We start from the raw sequence: 25,351 nt of genomic DNA on the forward strand, positions 1-25,351 counted from the left end.
CGTGCCGTTGACGGGCTACTGCCGTTAAAATTTTAAATAATTTGTAATTAATGATAAAACATTTTGAAAAAATTCAAAAAATGACAAGTAGTGATTACACAGGTGTGTGGAGAAGCCAGTCTAAGCTGTATTCCATAAGGTCTATAGTTTCAATCAGGTACTTGTGGATGAAAATACTGCGTGAGGTCTACTGTTCACAGAACTACTAGTAGTTTTCTGAATTAGTAACTAGTTTATGTTTCGATTGAATACACGATATAATTCTGAATTTGGAAATGAAGGTGTCTCACTTCAACTCACTTGATATCTGATGAGAATCTGAGCGATGGTTTTCTGGTATTTTTCAGCAAGTGTCTTGAGTTTGGGATCGTCCATGAGCTGGGGGTCACCCGGCTTGGCCCACGGCCTGTCCGGGGAGCCCAATGGACTGTAGGCTGTCAACAGGATGTCTTTCGACTCGCAGAATTCCTTCAGCTTCTTCTGGTTCAGGTAAGGATGGCACTCAACCTAGAATAAAGAACAAATTTCAATTAAAATTTATTTATTGCCCTTAACATTCACAAATATGATTAGTATTTTCATTACAATAACATCGACTAGATTTTAATGTAACATTGTTTTTTAAAGACATTTATTGCTGAACAGTTGAATCAAACAGCATGGAGTTGCGGCATTTGTAGAGAATTTTAATGAATTGAATGTTTCAAATTAAAATATTACAACAATATTTTAGGCAATACAATGATTGAGTGCTGTTTGTTCATACTGTTTGCACCCAATGATTGATCATTATTAGCTCCACTGAGACCTGAATTCCTGATATTGATAATTCCTAAAATATGAAAAATTGATATCAATAGGATATTGATATTCCTAAATATAAAAAAGACAAATAATATTAACTTTATCACAGACTGTTTCAAGACAAGTTTGTACGCTTCACGCCAATAAACTAGAGCTTTGATAGGCAATATGGCTTGATTATTAACTTTTGAAAATTTAAAATTCCTTGAAATGATTATATTTGTGAGAAAATATTTTTTTCAATTACCATAAAAAACGTAGTATATTGGGCTGAAGCTTCTCTCGAATCAGCCAATCGAAGAGCTTCCTGTCGTCGTTCTGTGCCGACTCGTCTGAAAAACGGCTTGTGTGGCTTGGCCGTCAGTATATGATAATGGATATTATTATTATTATTATCATCAGTAGTATATGATAAAAGAACCTTAATATTCTGAGCCAATCACGCTTTAGTTGTTGAGAAACCAATAACAGAAGCTTATCTGAACTATGGTTGCCTAATGGATTAAAATGAACTAATATGAACGATTTTCTGGTTTAGAGTTCTTGATTGATTTCCAAAGCTTGCTTGGCTAAGAAAGTTTTTAAAAATTGTTTATAGATACAGCCAAGTGAAGTATCGTAATAGATATGTGAGATTATTATGACAAAATATATATACAAATACATAAATAAATATAGAAATAGATTGAGTATTTACCTGATTGACGACTGGCTTGATCTCGGCCACCGACAGAATCCTGTCTATCTGCTGACTATTGAAATTGGATAGACCAATAGAGCGAGTGAGACCTTCGTTGACGCACTCTTCCAGTGCCTTCCATGTGTCGACGTAGTCAACGTCACTGTACACAGTCTTGCCATCCTTGTCTTGCGGGAAAAGTCCTGCTTCTTCCTGGTCGACAACAGTTCAAAGATAATGGTCAGTTTTCGACCAAAATACAATATACAACAAATTCATCAAAGTATCATGAAACCATATAATATTCCACATGTCCCATAAATGAATGTTCCATTCCATATATTGATATAAATATATCAACGTTATATCGATATATTGTTATCTGGAATATATTCAATATACAAATATTTTGGAACCATTGAATTGGATGAATTTCGAAATCGCTTATAAACAGATTTGTGATTGATGAAAGCATTAGCCTCCTTTGCTCCTTGGTTTAGTCTGCTAACCTCATCACGTTGTTCACATGAATGATATTTTTGTAAGTAAACAATTACAGGTATGAAGTAATTTGAAGGAATCTTTGAATATTTTCGGTTAATAGCTAATGACTGGTACACGCTCAAAATCTAATTCATGTGTGAAGAATAAAACGTATTTAGTTACTTCTTGAGAGATAGATCGAAAAACGCCCAGGTAATTTATGAGAACTTATTCATCACTGGGTTGATGGTGATGTGATGAAACTGTTTCAAGAGTTATTAAGAATTTATTTTTAGTCTATAGCAAAGTTAAAAATGAGCTTGGATGATTTGTCATTATTATAATGAGAGGCAACCAAAAAAGAGATGTGAAACCTACAGTTCTGTAATCTTTCAAATATCACTGGTCTCCAAGTGTGATGTGTGTGAGCTTTTATGTTGAATTGGCGGAGATACTAGGTACATTCTACCAACTTACCAGCTACTACTTGGAGATACCACCTTTAATCTTCCTACCCACGAATTATCCGTATTAGTTGAGTTGGGTTCAACCATACAGAAAAGACAGCATAAGCCACACTATATAGCATCAAAACTAAGCTATCTTTTCTCTTAGCTTCACCTCTAATCGTTTGACATTTTTACTTTTTACCTTCGGATAAGACTTTTTTATGGTTCAGAATTTGAAGTATGTGATTCATTAATACAAACTTCACAAAAAACTCACCTAAATTTCTAGGAGAGTTCACGAGCAGAAATTTCAAAATGATGGAAACTTAGTCTCAAATGGAAGAGAATTACATGCTCTATAAGCTACGTTGCCTTTAACCCATCTTGCATGACTCGATGACTGTTTATTATCGAAAAACTGTCAAGACTGCAAAAATGAGGAAAAAATCGCAAATTTCTTGATTTTTTTAATCAAACGTATCTTACCTCACGATTATATCTTTACAAAATTCATTTACCTCACATGAAAGGAGAGATTCTGTTCTTGAAATCAAGACCAAGTATCATTTTTTATCATTTCGGGTTACCGAGATACACAGTTTTGAATAATATAAATTGGCCATTTTTCTGTGTATTTAAATAGGGGCTAAAATACACTAAAAGAGGATTTTTTTATTTTTCTATCAAATTCCAGTTATGATGCATGATTTTGCCTTGACGAGCTGAGAAGAATAAGCTGTAGTAGGAGGAGATCTGATCATTCTGTCAAAAGTTATAGGTGTTTAAAGTTTTGATCCTTGACATATCCTTATGACGTACAAAAATTCCCCCCCCCCCCCACTGGGAAATACTGAAATTAAATGTTTCTAACGGGTTATTCTCATGGAAAATAACCCTCGTGAGATTATTATGACAAAATATATATACAAATACATGAATAAATATAGAAATAGATTGAGTATTTACCTGATTGACGACTGGCTTGATCTCGGCCACCGACAGAATCTGTCTATCTGCTGACTATTGAAATTGGATAGACCAATAGAGCGAGTGAGACCTTCGTTGACGCACTCTTCCAGTGCCTTCCATGTGTCGACGTAGTCAACGTCACTGTACACAGTCTTGCCATCCTTGTCTTGCGGGAAAAGTCCTGCTTCTTCCTGTCGACAACAGTTCAAAATAATGGTCAGTTTTCGACCAAAATACAATATACAACAAATTCATCAAAGTATCATGAAACCATATAATATTCCACATGTCCCATAAATGAATGTTCCATTCCATATATTGATATAAATATATCAACGTTATATCGATATATTGTTATCTGGATATATTCAAATATACAAATATTTTGAACCATTGAATTGGATGAATTTCGAAATCGCTTATAAACAGATTTGTGATTGATGAAAGCATTAGCCTCCTTTGCTCCTTGGTTTAGTCTGCTAACCTCATCACGTGTTCACATGAATGATATTTTGTAAGTAAACAATTACAGGTATGAAAGTAATTGAAGGAATCTTTGAATATTTTCGGTAATAGCTAATGACTGGTACACGCTCAAAATCTAATTCATGTGTGAAGAATAAAAACGTATTTAGTTACTTCTTGAGAGATAGATCGAAAAACGCCCAGGTATTTATGAGAACTTATTCATCACTGGGTTGATGGTGATGTGATGAAACTGTTTCAAGAGTTATTAAGAATTTATTTTTAGTCTATAGCAAAGTTAAAAATGAGCTTGGATGATTTGTCATTATTATAATGAGAGGCAACCAAAAAGAGATGTGAAACCTACAGTTCTGTAATCTTTCAAATATCACTGGTCTACAAGAAGTGGATGTGTGTGAGCTTTTATGTTGAATTGGCGGAGATACTATGTACATTCTACCAACTTACCAGCTACTACTTGGAGATACCACCTTTAATCTTCCTACCCACGAATTATCCGTATTAGTTGAGTTGGGTTCAACCATACAGAAAAGACAGCATAAGCCACACTATATAGCATCAAAAACTAAGCTATCTTTTCTCTTAGCTTCACCTCTAATCGTTTGACATTTTTACTTTTTACCTTCGGATAAGACTTTTTTATGGTTCAGAATTTGAAGTATGTGATTCATTAATACAAACTTCACAAAAAACTCACCTAAATTTCTAGGAGAGTTCACGAGCAGAAATTTAAAATGATGGAAACTTAGTCTCAAATGGAAGAGAATTACATGCTCTATAAGCTACGTTGCCTTTAACCCATCTTGCATGACTCGATGACTGTTATTATCGAAAAACTGTCAAGACTGCAAAAATGAGGAAAAAATCGCAAATTTCTTGATTTTTTTAATCAAACGTATCTTACCTCACGATTATATCTTTACAAAATTCATTTACCTCACATGAAAGGAGAGATTCTGTTCTTGAAATCAAGACCAAGTATCATTTTTTATCATTTCGGTTACGAGATACACAGTTTTGAATAATATAAATTGGCCATTTTTCTGTGTATTTAAATAGGGGCTAAAATACACTAAAAGAGGATTTTTTATTTTTCTATCAAATTCCAGTTATGATGCATGATTTTGCCTTGACGAGCTGAGAAGAAAAGCTGTAGTAGGAGGAGATCTGATCATTCTGTCAAAAGTTATAGGTGTTTAAAGTTTTGATCCTTGACATATCCTTATGACGTACAAAAATTCCCCCCCCCCCCACTGGGAAATACTGAAATTAAATGTTTCTAACGGGTTATTCTCATGGAAAATAACCCTCGTGAGATGATTTCAGCCGAAATATGTATTTTTTGTTAGGAAGGCCTTGTAAGGTATTAATATGAAAAATTTGTATTTTGGCTGTAATACATGATTTTCTATTTTGGGTGTATTCCCCCTCCCCCCACTACTAATCCGAAAATTCCTAAGGAATCCTGTTCATAATGAATTGTTCTTCCACGTGATGTGTGGTTTTTTATCTATACTGGAAAAATATTCAAGTTGTATAAGGTAGAAGTGATAGGTTTGCATAATTTTGAAAACCCCTTAAAAAATACCCTTTTTGAAAATTCGTAGCTCCGGAACCAAAGATGGTAGAATCCTGCGCGACCACTGAGTTTATTGGAAATTCTATTCTCTTTAATTTTGTCGGGAATGATTTTTCTTGAGAAACTCAAAGTTTACGAGATAAAATGAGAAAGCTGAAAAAAGTCCAAAATTTTGGGGGTTTTTGTGGTGAAGCCGCCCTCTGGTGTGTCAGCAAATTTCAGATTCGAATTCAGCGCCCCAAAATACATATAGAACCGTCGAGAAAAATTCTTTCGGGGCTGTTTCCTGAAAAACGACCATTTGACTGGACTTTCATGGATCGTACAGTGCAAAAAATAATTTAATTTTAATTTACCGATCATGTTAAAGGTTTCTGTTAAGATAATGCCAGATACATATCAAACTGAAATATCAAACTTGTTGTAATTTTATTATATTGAAAAAACTGATCAGCTAGGCGTTTCTTGCATCATAAAACTTCTAGTCTATATAACTTGCAAAAGTTGAAATTGAAGACTTTATAGCCCCAGGGAGCGGTTTGACTCAGTGGTCGCACTGATAAGCTATCGCTTAGATTAGTTAAGAATCATGCGCCTGCTACTCCCGTTGGAAGGGTGACCGCTTGAGCCAACTCCTCTGAATATGATTCATGAGTTGTAAAATTGTTTCCTGGTGGTTCAGAACCCAACTGAAACTGTAGGTCCATTCATCTCTCATTATCATACACCTCATCACCCACGCACAAGCCTAGAGCTCATGAGGGATCACCCTCAGCAAAAAATAAAATAAAAATAGTTCATTGGATATTGTATGTAAACAGTAGAATGAAATATGGATTGAACTATTAAAAGATAATACTTGTCATCAATTCAGCTACCAAAAAACTCTTTTATGAACTTTTAAATTATTATCCCTTTCCACGTCACTTATTATTGTAATATTCTTGTTTGATCAATATTCACTGAATAAAGCATGTCATAAAGCTTGACAAGGACAGCAAACAAAGGTTGGGTGGTAAACACACTGCCGCTATTGATTTCAATAACAACTATTGAGCTAGTAATAGGAAAAGGGAGGCCATCAATCAAGTCACATGTTTTGCTCATCAAAATGCCGCTTCCAGAGTAAGAGGTGTGCCATTATAAAGTGACTTTTGACTCACATTCAAGTCCACAATAAACACCTTCAGAAGTGGATTATAACTGTAAATAATTTTTGTAGAATATGTTGACAAAAACCCTCGAACTAAAAGTAATTAACATCATTAAAGTATGTTCAAACGACTTTACAGGAATATCATACCCTATCACCCACTTCAACGAGGAAAACAATTCATGTAATCAACGTTCATAAACATGCCACAAATTGAAAAACCGTCAAGATAAAAACCAATTCAAATATTATATTATAAACAATACAAATAGAGTACTTTACTCACTATCATTATTACATATTTGTTTATATAAATACAAGTTTTGTTTTGTTATTCCATAGATCTATAGATTGTTCCGCTCAATCATATTTACGAACGTTCTAGAAATTCAACTCGAACTAACAAATAGATTGACGATTTTACCAACGTCATCATTATCATTATCAACACAAGGAAAAAGTGATTGCATCAGAAGAGTTTTTTGATTGAAGAGTTTAAATGATTTGAAATTGTTTGGAAACTACGTCTGAAATTATATTTATACCAAAACCGAAATGATCATTATGACGTACTGTTTTGTAAAAAATAGACTATTTTTATCCATTTAGTAGTATTTTTGTGAAGGTAATAGTATGTTCACTGATATTTGAGAACTCAAGAAATTTTTTGCTGGTAAAACTGAAATTAGGAAATTTGAAAAGCTGTTGAAAATCTGTTTTAGAAGAAACTCTGAATAGTAAATAGAAATATCATTGAATGAGTCACTCGATAGTTTGATGAATAGGTTTAATAGAAATTAAAAAAGATGCATAGTTCATTTTGAATCTTGAAGCCATGGATGAAGAAAATCAGGGATGTAAGACAGTTTAGCAGGTTGATGGAAGATCTTTTGCTGTCCACCTACCCCTACTGTCTGACAGGATACACTATCAATATTTAATTATAGGCTACCTAGTTCGTATGTATTTATTTGAAATTCCCATGTTTTAATTATTGGTTATTTTGATGTTTCAACTTGTTGCCGTACGGTATTTGTTTGTCTCAAGTTTCATTATGAAGTGTTTTTGATTTTGCTCAAGTTTACGATGTGTTGTATGTTTATGAAGTCTTTGACTTCCAGGCTAGAATAAACGATCTAAATTGTTAAGTCTATCTAGATTGTTTAATCTATTCCATTCTTCCAGTCAACAGTAACAGTGATATTTTAAATAAGTGTACCCGATATAAAGTAAGGGAAATTGCCTTATGAGCTATTGACTTGAGATTTTTTGACGGTGAATTTTATAATTTGATAGTTATGATTTCTCATATTATACTAACCTTGAAAGCATGAGGCCAGTGAATGAGGTAGAGATCCAAGTAAGCTACACCAAGATCACTCAGGGTTTGCCTCAAAGCTGGCTTGACAAGGTCTGGACGATGATATGTGTTCCACAACTATGAAACAGAAATATTTCAATGAAAACTTTGAACGAATTTAGTCGAAATCATCCATTATAATGATTTACAGTATCAATGGTATACGATACAACCTCAAAATAAATCAATTTTGTCACACAATTTTTAACTTTTAATTTTACTAGTTTTCTACCGCTATTCAAGAAATGCATCTCTACAGAGGAAATTTTTGCTTTTAATAATATTAACTTTGTGGCACAGAGGTTCAAATGTAAATAATTTAATCTCAATTATCATTAATTGCAATGTACTAAGTTAACATTCATACTGGAATATACGTGATTTCACGATAATATTCACAAAGAAGAACAAAATGAAATATGAAACAAAATACGAAAATTGAAGTATATCACAGAAAGCTGAAACGCTTGGTATCAACTGATCCAAAATAATCAATTCAAGGAAAATCAACTATTCTGAAGTGTCTGCTACTATGAATATCAACAACAAAGAAAATAGGTGAACGTAGTTTCATGAAGGTTTCTAAAAAAAATAATGAATTATTCGCATGAAGTTCCAACACTAACTTATTCAGTTGCATAAGAAAATAGGAGCAAATGGAAAAGAAAGGGAAAGCTATGACGGAATAAATAAACGAATCAACTAAATCGATACAAAGTGTATTAATTATTGATGAATCGTACGCCAAGCTTATCCTAGTGATCTGAAGTGCCACAACTTCAACTTGGTACGTGGACAGACAAAAGGCACTTCAGTTTTTGTTTTTCTTGTTTTATGTTTGTATTTTTTACACCATGTTCATGTAGTTTTTTTAAAGTATCTCCACATTTATTAATAAAATGCCATTAAGTTACCTTACTGGTGACGTATATGTCCTCCCGTTTGATAACACCTTCCTTCAGCTTGTCTCCAATAGCTTCACCCACTTCTTTCTCATTTTGATAGACATGAGCGCAGTCGATGTGCCTATAGCCGGCGTCGAACGCCCACTTCACGGCGGCCACTACTTCACCTGGCTTCGACTAAAATACCACAAAAAAATTTTAATTTATTCATTTACTTCAAAAACAAGAAAGACTACAGGCATTACCCCCAAATCAGTCTTCACTATTATTTACAATCAAATTGAATATGTAAATATAATTTAATAATAGTTTATACAGCGGTTGTATTTTAGGCATTACCCAAGTTCGAACCTTAGTTCGAGTGAAAGCGAGTGTCTTGAATATAATATAACGAGCGCTTCAGATCCCGAATACAAGTTATTTTACCAACGACCACTTGTAAACAGCGGTACCATTGTTGATTGGTGAACATCGAAGCATGAAATAACGGTATTTATAAAGTAAACGGGTTATAACAACATTATATGAATATTTATTTAATTATTTTCTTCAAGTAGACTAACAATCCATACATTGTAAAGGAATGAATAAACGTGCATTGCCCAAAACTTCTATATTCTGAAATGTTAACCTGTAGGTAGATCAAAATGTCAAAACCAATAGGCCCAGTGCAAATTGATGTAAGAGAATGTTGAAACTCCAGTAATATCAAAACTAGATTATAATCAAATCTAATCAAATTTGGAAGAAAAATAGCACAAGGACTACCTTTTTATTTTATCTACCAATGTTATTACATCAGTGTCATTTGTATCATAAATGAATAAGAAATAATAAAAAATCAATAATTGAATACATTTTAATAACCGGGTATATGAACCCGTTTTATCACTATGCAACAGTTTGCATAATTTTCAGATTGAAATAATTAGTAGGCTGTAATTATGACCCAATCATAAGATGCTAATAATACATTACACATTCCATTCGGTAGTTTTTTTTTTTAAATAAGTTATAAATTGTTTCATAGCAGTATCCTCTCAATAGTCAATCACAAAAAAAAGAAAAATTGAGAGTTTTCCAAAGTTCATCAGATTAGAATTGACCTATGTTATATTTTGTTATCAGTTGAGCCTTATTAGTGAGGACACTGCGGTAAGTAGAAAAGCAATCCATTGCATAAAAGTATTATCTTAGAGAATATTAATAGTTCGTCGAAAAGTTTACATTGACATTTGTTCAAATGCAGTAAGAAAGTATAATGAAATGATGTACATTTTGATTCGTCTAGAAAAAATGGAATACGGTAGCTAACATCAATATCCCAGAAACAAATATGTAACCTTGATTACAATAATCACTCACTATACAGGCAATAATATTTAGATCAATTATTGACACATGTTGGATGTGAATGATAGATTTTTGTTGACGTAATCAACCGTTTGAATTATTTCTATCATTTCAAGGATGTTTATTTAATAATTATTTAGTGACTTATAATATATATTCATGTTCTAAAAACTGCTAGAACTTTATGAAGGAATAAATGGATTACTACTTTATAAAAAATGCATAGGCCTGATAACTAATCAGAATATTTATCAAATTCGATATTTGAACACAGAATCCTTGAAATTAGATAAAAAATAAGTGGATTACATTTTACTGTAAAAAGGTTTTGTAATATGAGTGAGCCCCGAATCAGCGTAAGAGTTGTTTCTTTGAAAATAAAAAATATAATAATTATAGTCTAGTCAAAAAGTCGTTTTTCAGGAAACAGCCCCGAAAGAATTTTTCTCGATGGTTCTTCAAGTATTTTGGGGCGCTGAATTCGAATCTGGAATCTGCTGACACTCCAGAGGGCGGCTTCACCCCAAAACCCCCAAATTTTCGGACTTTTTTTCAATTTTTCCATTTAATCTCGAAAACCTTGAGTTTCTCAAGAAAAATCATTCTTGACAAAATTAAAGAGAAAAAATCTCCAATAAACTAAGTGGTCACGCAGGACTCTACCATTTTTGGTTCCAGAGCTACAAATTTTCAAAAAAGGGGTATTTTTCAAGGGTTTTTCAAAATTATGCAAACCCACCACTTTCACCCTATACAATTTGAATCTTTTTCTAGTAATGATGAAAAACCACACATCACGTGAAAGAACAATTAATTCTGAACCGGATTCCTTAGGATTTTTCAAATTTAGTAGTGGGGTAGTGGAAATACAGCCAAAAATAGAAAATCATGTCCTTCAGCCAAAATGCTAATTTTTCATTATAATACCTTTTCAAGCCTTCCTAACAAAAAAAAAATCATATTATGGCTTATATTATATTACTAGGTTCAAATAACATCTATTAAATGTGTATTTGAAAAAATAACGTAATCGGGGTGGTAATACCCCTCCAACCCCCTCCCACCACCTTTAGTCCAGTCAAATGTTCATTTTTCAGGAAACAGCCCAGAAAGAACTTTTCTCGACGGTTCTATAGTATTTTGGGGCGCTGAATTCGAATCTGAAATTTGCTGACACACCAGAGGGCGTGTCAAAACCCCAAAATTTCTGACTTTTATCAATTTTTCCATTTCATCTCGAATGATTTACGAATTTTCGAAAAATTGTTTTTTTCAAAATTATGGGAATCTAACACTTTTACCCTACACAATATATTACTAATTGCAGGCCATTAATGATACTATTTTTGTTTGTGTTTGTACTTGTATAAATACATTATATGTAATTCCTCAACATTACTTGATAATACTCAAAGTTGTATAGTCCAGTCAATATAGTCATAAAAAAGGGGGTGTGCTTGAAATTTATATTGTAGTTCTGATTTTTTAATATATTATTTGGGTACATAAGAGAAGTCCAGAACCCATTTCTTCATGCAAAATTTTCTTGTGCTAGATACAAGGTGCCCCAAAAACCTCATATTTTCGGCTCATTTTCCAGTTTTCAGCTATTACTGCCACATCTCGTGGCAAAAAAAATTTGCTCTCTTGCCTTTTTTTTAGTTTATAAAATGAGATCATTCGGAACTCTCTTTCTCCAGTGAGTACTGAGTTATGATTTTTCAAAAATGAGTGAAATTTGAAGAAAAAATCAATTTTGATGAATTTTAGTTTTTGATCAACAATATCTTCCGATTGTTACCATTTAGATGTATAATTCAAAATCCCTCTGGGCGTATTTTGTGCTCTACAATCTGAGATCAGGTAGAGCGCTCTATCTTATAGAGATTTCCAGGTACACCTGACAACAATGCTCCTTGTATTGTGAAAAACACCTAATTTTCAGCTTCAACCATCATCACCAACTACATAGTCTTCACATCGATATTTCGCACAATGACATAAGTTCATGAGATTATGCTCTATGAGGATCACCCGTTAGATGCACTTCACTTCAGTATTTCCCGGTGGAGAGGCGCGCTTAAGGACACCTCAAGAATAAAAATTTCAAACACTTATAACTTTTGACACAGTGCTCAGATTTCATAGTACTACACTTTATTCTTCTCGTCTTGTCAAGGCGGTCCAAATTCATGCATCATAAGTTAAATTCGGTCGAAAAATGGAAAATGTATTGTTGAGTGTGCTTAAGCCAATATTCCAATATACAAAAAATGGTCAATTTCTATATTCAAAGCTGCATGTCTTGTGAAATACTTCTGATATAATTTCCAAATCGAGTGAGAATGTGGAAATTGTCCCCCTCTACCCACTCCAATAAATAATACTTTCGATTCCAATACAATTCGAAATTTACAGAAGATTTTAAAAATGGCGATTTCAATTTTTTCGTGATTTTTCTGTTGATCACGAGTTTCTGAAACGAGTCTGATTCCGGATTTTTTTCAACAATCGAAACTCACTTTACGAACATATTTTTCCATGAATCGTTTACAGCAGATGAAAGAGAAAATTCTATTGTACATTTCAAGATCAAGTGATGATTTTTATAATAAGGGGTTACCGAGATACATAGCTTTGAATATAGAAATTGGCCATTTTTTGGGTATTGGAATATGGGCTAAAGTACACTCAACAATAAATTTTCCATTTTTCGACCGAATTTGACTTATGATGCATGAATTTGGACGGCCTTGACGAGACGAAAAGAATCTGAACACTGTATCAAAAGTTATAAGTGTTTGAAATTTTGATCCTTGACATGTCCTTAAGGGCGCCTCTCCACTACGAAATACTGAAATGAAGTGCATCTAACGGGTGATTCTTATAGAACATAATATCATGAACTTATGTCATTGTGCGAAATATCAATGTGAGGACAATGTAGTTGGTGATGATGGTTGAAGCTGAAAATTAGGTGTTTTTTACAATACAAGGAGCATTGTTGTCAAGTGTATCTGGAAATCTATATGAGATAGAGCGCTCTACCTGATCTCAGATTGTAGAGCACAAAAATACGCCCAGAGGGATTTTGAATTATACATCTAAATGGTAACAATCGGAAGATATTGTTGATCAAAAACTAAAATTCATCAAAATTAATTTTTTTCTTCAAATTTCACTCATTTTTGAAAAATCATAACTCAGTACTCATTGGAGATAAAGAGTTCCGAATGATCTCATTTTATTCAGAATTTCATAATCTAAAAAAAGGCGAGAGCAAATGTTTCTGTCCGATGACGAGATTTGGCAGAAATAGCTGAAAACTGGAAAATGAGCCGAAAATACGAGGTTTTTGGGCCACCCTGTATCTAGCACAAGGAAACTTTGCATGAAGAAATCGGTTCTGGACTTCTCCTATGTACCCAGATAATATATTAAAAAATCAGTACTACAATATAAATTGCATGCACCAATGTATATAGTGACTGGACTAATTAGGGTAAAAGTGGTAGATTAACATGTAATTATTATGAAAAAATCAATTTCTTGAAAATTCGTAGCTCCGGAACCAAAAATGGTAGAGTCCTGCGTGACCACTCAATTTATTGGAAATTTTATTATCTTCAATTTTTACTGAATGCTCTTTCTCGAAAAATAAGGTTTTTGAGATTAAACAAAAAATTGAAAAAATCCCTAAAATATGTCAAACAATTTCAGATTCGAATTCAGCGCCCCAAATTACATATAGAACCGTTGAGAAAAATGTTTTTGGGACTAGTTTTTGAAAAGTGACTTTTCAACTGGACTACTGATGAATTGAGTGACCTATATTTACATATTCAAAGTTACGTATCTTGTGAAACACTTAAGGTAAAAAATCCGAAAAGTAGTCTAAATTGTAGAGAATTTTTCCTCTTTTTACGACTATTAATCATTTTTCTGATTTCAATACCGTTTAAAAGTTACAGCCAATTGAAAAATGATGATTTTCATTTTTTTGTGATTTTACTGTTATTCAAGAGTCTCTAAATCGAGTATGATACATGATAGAAACTTGCGATTGGTATGAAATAGAAGATAATTTCATGTTCTATAAGCTTAATTAACTTAAATCTATATTGCATCAATGTTTATTATCGAAAAACTGTCGAGACTGTGAAAATGAGGAAAATATCGCCAAATTCCTGAATTTTTTAAACAATCATATCATACTTCACGCATACATTCTAACATAAATCATTTACTTCACATAAAAGGGGATAACCTGTTCTTCAAATCGAGGCTAAGTACAATTTTTTATCATTTCGGGTTACCGAGATAAACAGTTTTGAATAAAGAAATTGGCCATTTTTTTTGTGCCTGGAAATATGGGCTAAAGTACACTCGAGAAGGAATCTTTTATTTTTCCACCGAATTTGACTAGTGATGCATGATTTTGAACCGCCGTGACGAGCTGAGAAGAATGAGCTGTAGTACAAGGAGATCTAACCATTCAGTCAAAAGTTGTATGTGTTTAAGTTTTGATCCTTGACGTATCCTTATGGATTCCCCCCCCCCACCCAGAAATAATGGAATTAAATGATTAAATGTTTCTAACGGGTGATTCTCATAGAGCATAACCCTCTTCAGATGATTTCTGCCGAAGTATGTTTTTTGTCAGGAAGGCCTTGGAAAGGTATTATATTGATTTTTTTATTTTGACTGAAGTATTTGATTTTCTATTTTTGGGTGTACTACCCCTCCCCTTCAACTAAATTTTAAAATTCTTAATGACAGTTAACGATGAATTTCCTTGTACCAGGACTCACGGTTATAAAAAAGTAATTGAGTAACAAAACCAGCCTTACTTCACTTCACAAGTGAGTTGCTGTAATGAGTTATCTTGTTCACTTTTGATCTCTCCTTTTCAATCTCAAGATTATGTTATTTATACCAGTATAACAAAGAAAATTTCATATAACAAATCGATTCAATTCATAATATTAAAATAAAAGCTCTAATTATATTCAAAACAATACAAATGACTCCTCAATATTAATTTGACATAAAATAAAGCAAAACTTAAAAATAAATATATTTTAAAGTGTTGTTTTGTTTTTCTTTGCAAACTAAATTCGTGACCGAGCTTAAGCCACCCCCATGTGGTGCCACCTTATCCAATCTCGGGTTGCCATCATCTTGGGTCCTTTCATCTTCACCTGCATTTATTTAATGCTATTCACTCGCTTTCCTTGTCCAGTCTAATTTTATTGATATTTCATTCTGGTTAAGAAATGATGATTCAAGAAATTAGGATATGGAAACGGATTGTTAAATTGTTGTAAAAGTTTATTGTAGACAGATTTATTATTCATTAATAATGAGTAATTATTACTCGACACGATTATATAATAATTTAATAACTAGTTGAGAATGATTCCCACCGTGAAAAGATACCAAATACTATAAAGGAAAAAATAAACAATGGGACCACATTATTAAAGCAAGTCGTTTTGACAAAATATATTATACACCACCACTGCAAAGCTTCTCATTCTCAACTGTAAATACAGTATACTTTATGTGTAGTTGAGAAGTTGATATTGTGGTAATTATTCATATTGAATGAAAAAGACTAAGAAATTGTCAAAAAACCACTGATTCATTGATAATTAGAAAGACCGGTTTCGGTTTTTACACCATTGTCAATCTCTGATAAACTAAAACTAAATACAAGAGCAGCAGAATTTATAGTGGTAGGCGAGTACTGCTTTGGTTGAGGGCATGAACGCCTGCCATTGGCCTAGCTAGACAGTCTCCTCCCCCTCAACGGTGTGACAAAATGGCGGCTTAAGCAACAGAATCGCCATGATAATAAAATTTACTTTGAGTACAAAATAAGAACCAAGAAAACAAGTGTGAAAGATAATAAAACAAATATGTAAATGGAAAAACTATTGACTAATGTATGCTTACAATTTTATGATAAAACTAAATTCGTAGTGTTGTATTGGTTGAAATTAATCTGGTCATTTAAACTATACTGGGAATTTTCCTTAATTACTCTTGTTATTTCTAAAGCCTCTAGAATATTCAAAGATCTGCCTTTGTTATTAACATGCAGAAACTCAACATTCTCCTTAACTGTGAACTTGTGATTATTTGTTATCAAATGTTCTGCAAGTTAGATTCCCCATTTTGTTTATTCCAATCTCTGATGTGTTCTTTAATTCTACTTTTGAAACTTCTACCAGTCTGACCCACGTAACAAGCATTACAATCATCACATTTAAGTTTGTACACCCCGCTTTTATCCCAAATATCAATTTTGTCTTTACTCCAGCTAAATAGACTATTTAAAATCGGTTTGGTCTTGAAAGCAACATGAAATCCATTCCTCTTCAATTCCCTACCTATTTTATCAGATACAAGGCCTAAATATGGGATTGTTATCCAAGTCTTCTCCTCACAGTTTGAGCCTACAAAGCTAGAATTGATTGAAATTTTTCTATTAATTTTACTCAATAATCTGTCCACCTTACTTTCTTCATACCCATTTGTGACAGCAAAATTCTGCTGCTCTTGTATTTAGTTTTAGTTTATCAGAGATTGACAATGGTGTAATAACCAAAACCGGTCTTTCTAATTATCAATGAATCAGTGGTTTTTTGACAATTTCTTAGTCTTTTTCGTTCAATGTAAATACAGTAGTTTAAAAACATCTGTGCTTACTTCTTACAAGTTTAGTTGAAACTTAGTACCTGAAGAATTTAGTATGGCATGAATTGATGCAATTTGCAGTAATTCCTTTCAAACCAGAGAAGTTCACAGTGATGACTTAGGCTTTACCTACTACTACTAATTGAAGCCAACTTCTTTTGTCCGTCCACCGTTATAGGTGGGATGGATTCTCTTCCCTCCAATTTCCAATTCTATAGGCTATAAAAAGAAACGTACTGAAGAGGTGGCTTAAATGAGGCCCACAATTAGGGTTAAAAGTATGGAGCGGTGAAGGTAACTGAAAGGGTTCAAATAAATGCATATGATTGAACGCGCTGAAGCATAGTGCACCGGTAAATGTAAATGTGAAGCGGAAACATTTTTGGAGGTAAAAAATAAGTCAACGTAATTTTTTAAGCGTTATATTCAGAGACGGATACAAGGGGGGAGGGGCGATCGGGATTTTTCAAGTGGTACCGTATTTGAGAAAATGTTGAGGGTGCGGAAATAAGCATCACGATTTTGGAATTTGAATGAACAAATCCAAAAATCTAATTTGAAAAAATAAATTTCTCAAATGCTGTTCTCGGTTGAAAACTTCAAACATTTTCCGGGTGGGGGGGAGTTGAACGGGGGAGGATCTCTTGGATGACTACCACAATCGCCGAATTATATTCCATAATTCGGACTATATAATTTTGACTTTATTTTGAAGGAGCCCTCCCGAATAACATCACAAACATCCACTTGTATTGATAATGGTATATATAACTAATATAATGTTGGATGGTATCAATGGTAGTACAGTTGACTTGGGAATGTTCGATCACTCAGCCCAGATAATCCAGCTCAGACAAAAATTTGAACCCACTAAAAAAAACTAGTCATAAATCAAGCATTAATCGAAACTTTTTTGAAATTATTAAGAAACAAAAAATGGCATTCTTGTTTTATTGCTTCATCTGCTGAAACTGCATTTGATACTTTCTTTCCATAATTTCATTCATCCTTCTTGTCAGCTTTACCTGTTAAGCATCTTAAAAAGAACAAATCTCATTTGAAAAAGCAATAGAGCAAAGTAGTTTGACTACGGGAATAAGAACGTCATTTGTGATATGAAGAGAAAGCTTATAGGAGTCCGCCTAATAAAGAATTTTTTCATTTCATTTCTTTCTTGGAGTATTTTCAGGCTTATAAGAAAATTATTAGAAAGGTTATCTCTGTAGTAAGACAACGGAATAACGAGGAATTCATCACCAAATCTTCCAATTTGAATGCTGGTACAAGGGCGGTTGTCAAAAATGAGCTAGGATTACAAAAAAATCACTAACATGAATATTTCATTGAATGAGGGAGGCAAGGTCATTTCTGATTCTAAGGATGTAGCGACACTTTTCAACAATCATTTTCTGCGGTCTCATAATTAAGTTTCTAGCCCAACGCTATTGAGAGGAAGTATAAATCTTTTGTGAAATGCTCAAGGTCAAGGAAGACAGTTTTGTTTCAGGAAATTAAGCAAAAGTGAGGTTAAACAATTATTCTGGGATTAAAAAATATCCAAATCAACTGGGTGGGATGATATTCCAAGTTCAGTAATAAATGCTGCATGCCCAATAATTGTTGAACCTCATGCTATTAATTAGGCATGCTATTAACTTGTATATTTTAAATGGCGAATTCCCGAAAAACTCAATTTTGCAGTTATCAAACCACTGTATGAGAAAGAGGATAGAAAAGATGTTGGAAATTATCGCCCTGTTACACTGCTTACTGTTTTCACTAAGATTTTTGAAATGGCTGCTTTTAATCAGATTACTAAATTTTGGAAAGTAACTCCATACATCATGAGAACAGTATGGTTTTCGAAAGGGTTTCTTAACAAAGTCCGCAATTTTTGATGTGCTAACGAGCGTGTTGAGGGCTCTGGATGGGTCTCAGACTGCCATTGGCCTCTTCTGTGACCTCTCCCGAGCCTTTGACATGGTCAACCATGGATTGTTGCTGAAGAAGTTAGAATTTTATGGATTTACGGGAAAAGCAGCCAGGTTTTTCAATTCATATCTCTCTGGGAGATTTCAGGCAGTCAGACTGACAAACGGAGGTGGCGGGGTAGAGAGATCAGAATGGAAAATAAATCTATGTGGGGTTCCTCAGGGATCGATCTTAGGTCCTGTACTTTTCAATATTTTTATTAATGACCTGCCTCATAGTATTGGATCTGACCTCATTCTCTATGCAGATGATACGACTGTGATTGTGAAGGGTAAAGATGATGATGAAGTCCAGCGGAAATCGGTGCAGGCTCTTGAGCAGCTTAGTCATCGGTTCAGCTGTAATCTTTTAAAACTGAATTTGAAGATAACCCCTCATCTCAAATTTTCTACTCGGGGCTCTGGAAGTTTTGCACATACTCTTTACTCAGAAACAGGAGAGGAATGTTGCTCTGCTGAGATGATTAGATTTCTTGGTGTTGACCTGCAGAGAAATATTAAGTGGGATAGTCACGTAAAAGCACTGGATGTGAAATTGTCCAGTGCTATTTTTGCCTTGAAAACAATTAGTCCAGGCAATGAATGCTGAGATGTAAATGAAAATATTGATTGTCAGATTTCATGATTCACCAAATAAAGTCAAGTACCTATGACATGAGATACATTGACTTTTTGGCGGTAGGAGGTTCACCGGGCCAGCTAGTAGGCCTATGGTAATAAATACACTATTAGAGGAAAAACCAATAGAGATTACAGATATAATTTATTCTAGTTTCCTCAATTCTATAATAAATTATTGTGGTATCTGGTGTAGGTATTATTGACATTAAAATATGTATTAGGCTAATACCATAATAAGGTATTCACATATTTAGGTAGGTATTATCGATAGAACATCAAAATATCAAATCATACATTTTGGTTCTTCAAAACCTGAAATCATTACCAATTTGAGATACAAGTTCTTATGTTGGTTATGCTAAAATGTTCAGTTAAATATAATATTTTATATGGTATATATAATAATTCCTTAGCACCCTTTTGATTTTAAAAACATTTTTATATAAGTTAAAAAACAATAACAACTTACAAATTTATTTTTCACCTATCAAATCAAGTAGGCTACCTACGGTACCGGTAGACCTAACGGAATACGCTATTAGAGAACAAGCTAAAAGGAATTCAAATTTACCATTTTTCAAATCATAAATAGGTTTATTTGAAATACTCGCACATTTTTCAGATATCTTACATAATTATACAAAGATTATGAATGACACCCAAAAGGTACAGTACGGTATACAAAGTTGTTGACATAACATCTGCGTGTGATTGATAAACAAAAATATTAAATTAAAAGTACCGTAGCATAAACATCTCTTTAAATTTAGTTAAAATCATATAAGCTACACTTTATAAAAAGGATAATAAAAGAATATTATTTTAACAAGTGAGAATACCATTAGAATAAAATTTCAAGTTCACCAGTAAATTAGTATACAAATTCTAACCTTCCAAGTGCCCAGTCCGATAATTGGAAACCGGTTGCCGTTGTTGAACTGAACAAAAGGAACTTTTGAGCCCATCTGTACCACTTGAAATAACTTAGATAAAACGAATATCCTCTAATAATTGGAGTGAAGAAGTAAAGTGAAACTGGCTGAATATAAAATGGGATACCGGCACAATGAAATTATTGGTGAAAAAGTTACCACAGTTCTTCTACTAAAGCAAATTGACAACTAAACCTACAAAAGTACAAAACCAAAGTGGCATTCAATTTAAAGCTATTTATCTACTACGATACGATATACTATGATACTATCAGGTGATAGGGCTACTATCTCGACTCTCGACACCAATTGGGGAAACTGTTCATTGATCCGATTCCATTGTATTCGTATTGTCCTTGAAAGCTTGACAGTTAGTGTTTGGTATCGAACATCGATGTTTTGCAAATATCGATGTTTTTGGGGTCGATATCCGATATTTTTGACATCGATGAAAGGCCACCAATACTTTCCTGCCATCGATGTTTTTAATCGATATTTGCAGTATTAAATCAATATTTTTTACTTTTTAGCACCGAAATTATAGGGGTAGTTTATTTTTCTTATTTGTGCTACAACCTACAATACTATCGATATTGAATGAAAATATTAATGATATCTTACAAATGAAACTGTTTTAGTGGTCTATAGATTTTTCAGAATCATTACCGTACATTTTTATTGATTTTCTTATCTGTGCTACAATACTATCGATATCGAATAAAAATAACTATATTATTATCTTACGAACTAAACTGTATAATTATAGATTTTTCATACCGTAATCAATATGTTTTTAAACATTATGGTATCGAACTATCGATTGTAAGTTAATGAATGGTATCCATTTTCTCATTATAGGCCTACAGCCAATATGGTTGAGGGAGTTCGTATTTCACTCCTGGCCTTCACAACAGCCCTCTAAAGTTTAGCAAAAATCAACCAATAACTCGAATTCTAAGCGGAGGTTGAAGCTGAAATAATTGACATAAGGGACTATCTTTGAGTGTTATTTCATTTTTAGAACAAAGGGTAAGACTAAATATCGGTACTATCGATATTTTTACTGTAAAAACATCTATAGTTTTCAACCGATATTTTTTGTCATGGATGCTGAGAGACCGATATCACTATCAATGGGACTATCGATTTCAAATGATTGATGGCCAAAGCCAAACACTACTTGACTGTTGTTCAACGTTCAACCCAAAGACCTTAAACTTAAAGACCCAAAAACTTAAAGATACGCTGAGAAACCAACGCCACAGAATAGATACAGAATGGAAACTTGTAATCAAACGCCCATCTAACCAATGCTTTTTACATGACCCCAATACTAAACACGTCACGTGACCTTGGGAAGTTCCAATCCTGGTCTTCTGATTGGCTCGTGGCAGTGAATGAGATCAATTGATCCGGATCATTAAAGTGATCCGAACCTACCATCAATACTATTACAATGCGGCGCTTCCTAACAAGATGGCGGATTTTGGCGTCAGGGTATAGCCAAGTTTCCGTACTGTATGTATACTGTGCCAACGCCACAGAATAGATATGTATACTGTGCCAACGCTGTATTTAGACAAGGTAAGCTTAGTGTGTATATTATGCGGATGTATGGTGTAGCATATCTGGATAGAGCATAAATTATATTAGAGCAGCTGAAAATTGAACACCAACTGAAACTGAAAGTATCACTTCTGATGTTGTTTGCTAATCTATCTTTCGGGGTTTTAGGAAACTTACAATATAAGGATCTGACACGAACAATTTCGATCAAATGCAATTCAAAATGGCGAAAATATTGTCAAAAACAGGGTTTTTCGCGATTTTCTCGAAAATGGCTCCAACGATTTTGATTAAATTCATACCTAAAATAGTCATCGTTAAGCTCTATCAACTGTCACAAGTCCCATATTGTAGAAAAAGATATGTAAAGAGCCTTTAAACAAATCATTATAGACCTAAGCTATTTATTACCTAAACTCACGATTTTTTTGTCGTTTGGAGGGGGGTGTAAGGGGGGATCTATACCTAAAACCCCGAAAGATAGATTAGCAACCAACTTCAGAAGTGATACTTTCAGTTTCAGTTGGTGTTCAATTTTCAGCTGCTCCAATATAATTTATGCTCCATCCAGATATGCTACACCATACATCCGCATAATATATGCACTAAGCTTACCTTGTCTAAATACAGCGTTGTAATGCGTATATGGATATATATATATATAGGCATTGCATTGCTGTATTTAGACAAGCTAAGCTCCGGTAGTGAGTGCTGTGAAAAAACGAAATTTGTTGGCGCATGTGCAAACGAAGTCATAACTTTTGGAACCCGAACTGGGGTTACAGTAGTTACCGTAGCTGTAGCCACTGCCTTATACTTCTTTAACGTTCAACCCAACGAGCTATTATAGTAAACTATAGAGTGGCTGTTGGTGTGCTTACAGTGCTCTCAATGTGTTACACGGCCAACTAAGGGCAGCCATGACAGAGAGAGGCAACAAGAGCCAGTCTGCCACTGCAGGAATAGATGTGTTTTTTTGACGTGACAACGTCTTATAAATTGGTTTGCCGGGTGACACTTCAAGAAACTTCCCACGTTATGCATTATGCGCTCACAATGAGAGCGAGTGAGAGCGTTCGTTTCGGTTCACGGTCGTCTGAAAAGAGCACAAATAGGAGCAGTGGCGAGCAGGCATTCACCTGGAGAGAGAGTGAAACGGAGCAATCTCCTGCGACGGCGCCACTACTTAGTGAATAGGTTATGTGAATAAGTATAAGTGAATAGGTATAAGTGTGAGTATAAAAGGTATAAGTCAAAGTGAATAGGTTATGTTGTATAAACATCATTATATTTTGATGAAACTTCAACAGTATGTTTGACATGTGTATATCATCCTGTATGCCAAATTTGAAACGAATCGGACAATTAGAAATACCCGGTCAATCACTTTTTATGCTGGTCAATAGGGTTTTTTACCCCTAACCACCCCTAAACATCATTATATTTTGATGAAACTCCAACAGTAAGTTAAATATGTGTATATCATCCTGTATGCCAAATTTGAAACGAATCTGACAATTAGAAATACCCGGTCAATCACTTTTTATGCTGGTCAATAGGGTTTTTTATCCCTAACCCCCCTAAACATCATTATATTTTGATGAAACTTCAACAGTATGTTTAATATGTGTATATCATCCTGTATGCCAAATTTGAAAGGAATCGGACAATTAGAAATACCCGGTCAATCACTTTTTATGCTGGTCAATAGGGTTTTTTACCCCTAACCACCCCTAAACATCATTATATTTTGATGAAACTCCAACAGTATGTTTAATATGTGTATATCATCCTGTATGCCAAATTTGAAACGAATCGGACAATTAGAAATACCCGGTCAATCACTTTTTATGCTGGTCAATAGGGTTTTTTACCCCTAACCACCCCTAAACATCATTATATTTTGATGAAACTTTAACAGTATGTTTGACATGTGTATATCATCCTGTATGCCAAATTTGAAATGAATCGGACAATTAGAAATACCCAGTCAATCTGTTTCAGCAGCCAAAATTGACAATGCTCCAAACCGCTGTAAGGCAGCCTGGTATGTTATAAATTCTCATCGTTCCTTGCCAGTGAGAAAATTGGAGTTTGCGAGTCCGGATGCATTCAATTTCTTTATTGAATCAGTGAATAGCATTGTAGGTGAACTGCCCACTGCTGCTGCAGACCCTGCTGAACTACTGGCTGCACGAGTTCCAGCAGTGCATGCACGCCTCTCTTTCTTCCGCCCCATCACTTCATTGGCCCTGCGGAAGATTGTCAAATCATTCAAGCCATCGAAAAGTCCTGATGTGTATGGAATGTCTGCATTCATGCTTCGTGAGGTGATTGAGGAGATTGTTGATCCACTTGCTGTGGCAGTTAATGATTGCCTGAGGACTGCCATCTTTGCAGACTTCTTGAAAACATCTAGAACCACTCTGGTTTACAAGAAGGGTGACCACCAGAGCCTAAACAGCTACAGGCCTATATCCATCACTCCAATCTTTGATAAGGTGGTTGAAGCAGTCATCAAGCCCCAACTTGAGGACTTCTTTGAGAGGAATAACCTTTTTTCAAACATGCAATTCAGTTTTCGCAGAGGGAGGTCTACTTTTGATGCGGTAAATTGGGTTGCTGAACGGATTGGTTCATCATTTGAGGATGGTGAATCTCTAGCACTGACTCTTTGTGACCTAAGCAGAGCATTTGACTGCGTTGACCATGGAATTTTGTCTGATAAGCTCCATTACTATGGGATTGTGGACTCAGCTTTGTCTCTATTGAATTCCTACCTGACTGGGAGGGCACAAGTGGTGTCTCTTGGAGGAGCTTCTTCCAGCCCACTTCCTGTGAATTTTGGAGTGCCACAGGGTTCAATACTGGGACCAATCCTGTTTATCATAATGATAAATGACTTGGACAACAATGGCTCGACTCTGCTATTTGCTGATGATACGTCCTTATTGTCATCTGGAGTGGACCTACAGCATGTGCTAGAACTGTCAGCAGAGCATCTCCAATCTTCAACCTCATGGTTCCAGGCAAATCGCTTTCAGTTGAATGAGAACAAGACACAAAACATAATCTGCAGTTTGACTCGCAGCCTGCCAGCTGAACAGGACCCTGTAAAGCTGTTAGGGTTTGTCTTGGACTCAAAACTGAACTGGGCTAGCCACATCCAACAAAGAACCAGGAGGCTGTCGCGAATTTGTTTCTTGTTGCTGAAGCTGAGGGGACATGTGACAGAGGCATATCTGGTAATGACTTACCATGCACTTTTCCACTGCCATATCTCCTATGGTCTGCTCATGTGGGGTCATTCAGCAAGGGT

The 25,351-nt window shown here is 34.4% G+C and overlaps 1 protein-coding gene across 1 annotated transcript; it reads right to left on the bottom strand.

Moving 5' to 3' along the window:
- Nucleotides 1-271: 271 nt before the first annotated feature.
- On the bottom strand, nucleotides 272-20,804 carry LOC120351145 (aldo-keto reductase family 1 member B1-like). Its single transcript, XM_039427336.1, has 5 exons — nucleotides 20,425-20,804; nucleotides 8,877-9,044; nucleotides 7,924-8,040; nucleotides 1,502-1,696; nucleotides 272-507 (listed from the first exon to the last, which is right to left on the bottom strand). The coding sequence occupies exons 1-5, from the start codon at nucleotides 20,497-20,499 to the stop codon at nucleotides 292-294; spliced, it is 771 nt and encodes a 256-aa protein (XP_039283270.1). The 5' UTR covers nucleotides 20,500-20,804; the 3' UTR covers nucleotides 272-291.
- Between the last annotated feature and the right edge of the window lie 4,547 nt (nucleotides 20,805-25,351).

Source organism: Nilaparvata lugens, chromosome 4 (genome assembly GCF_014356525.2).
Source record: "Nilaparvata lugens isolate BPH chromosome 4, ASM1435652v1, whole genome shotgun sequence".
NCBI lineage: Eukaryota > Metazoa > Arthropoda > Insecta > Hemiptera > Delphacidae > Nilaparvata > Nilaparvata lugens.

Coding starts and splice junctions, on each gene's coding strand:
- LOC120351145 (XM_039427336.1), bottom strand. CDS start 20,499: ATGGGCTCAAAAGTTCCTTTTGTTCAGTTCAACAACGGCAACCGGTTT. Junction 8,041..8,876: donor ACATATACGTCACCAGTAAG/GTAACTTAATGG, acceptor TCTGTTTCATAG/TTGTGGAACACATATCATCG. Junction 508..1,501: donor TCAAGCCAGTCGTCAATCAG/GTAAATACTCAA, acceptor TCTTTATTCTAG/GTTGAGTGCCATCCTTACCT.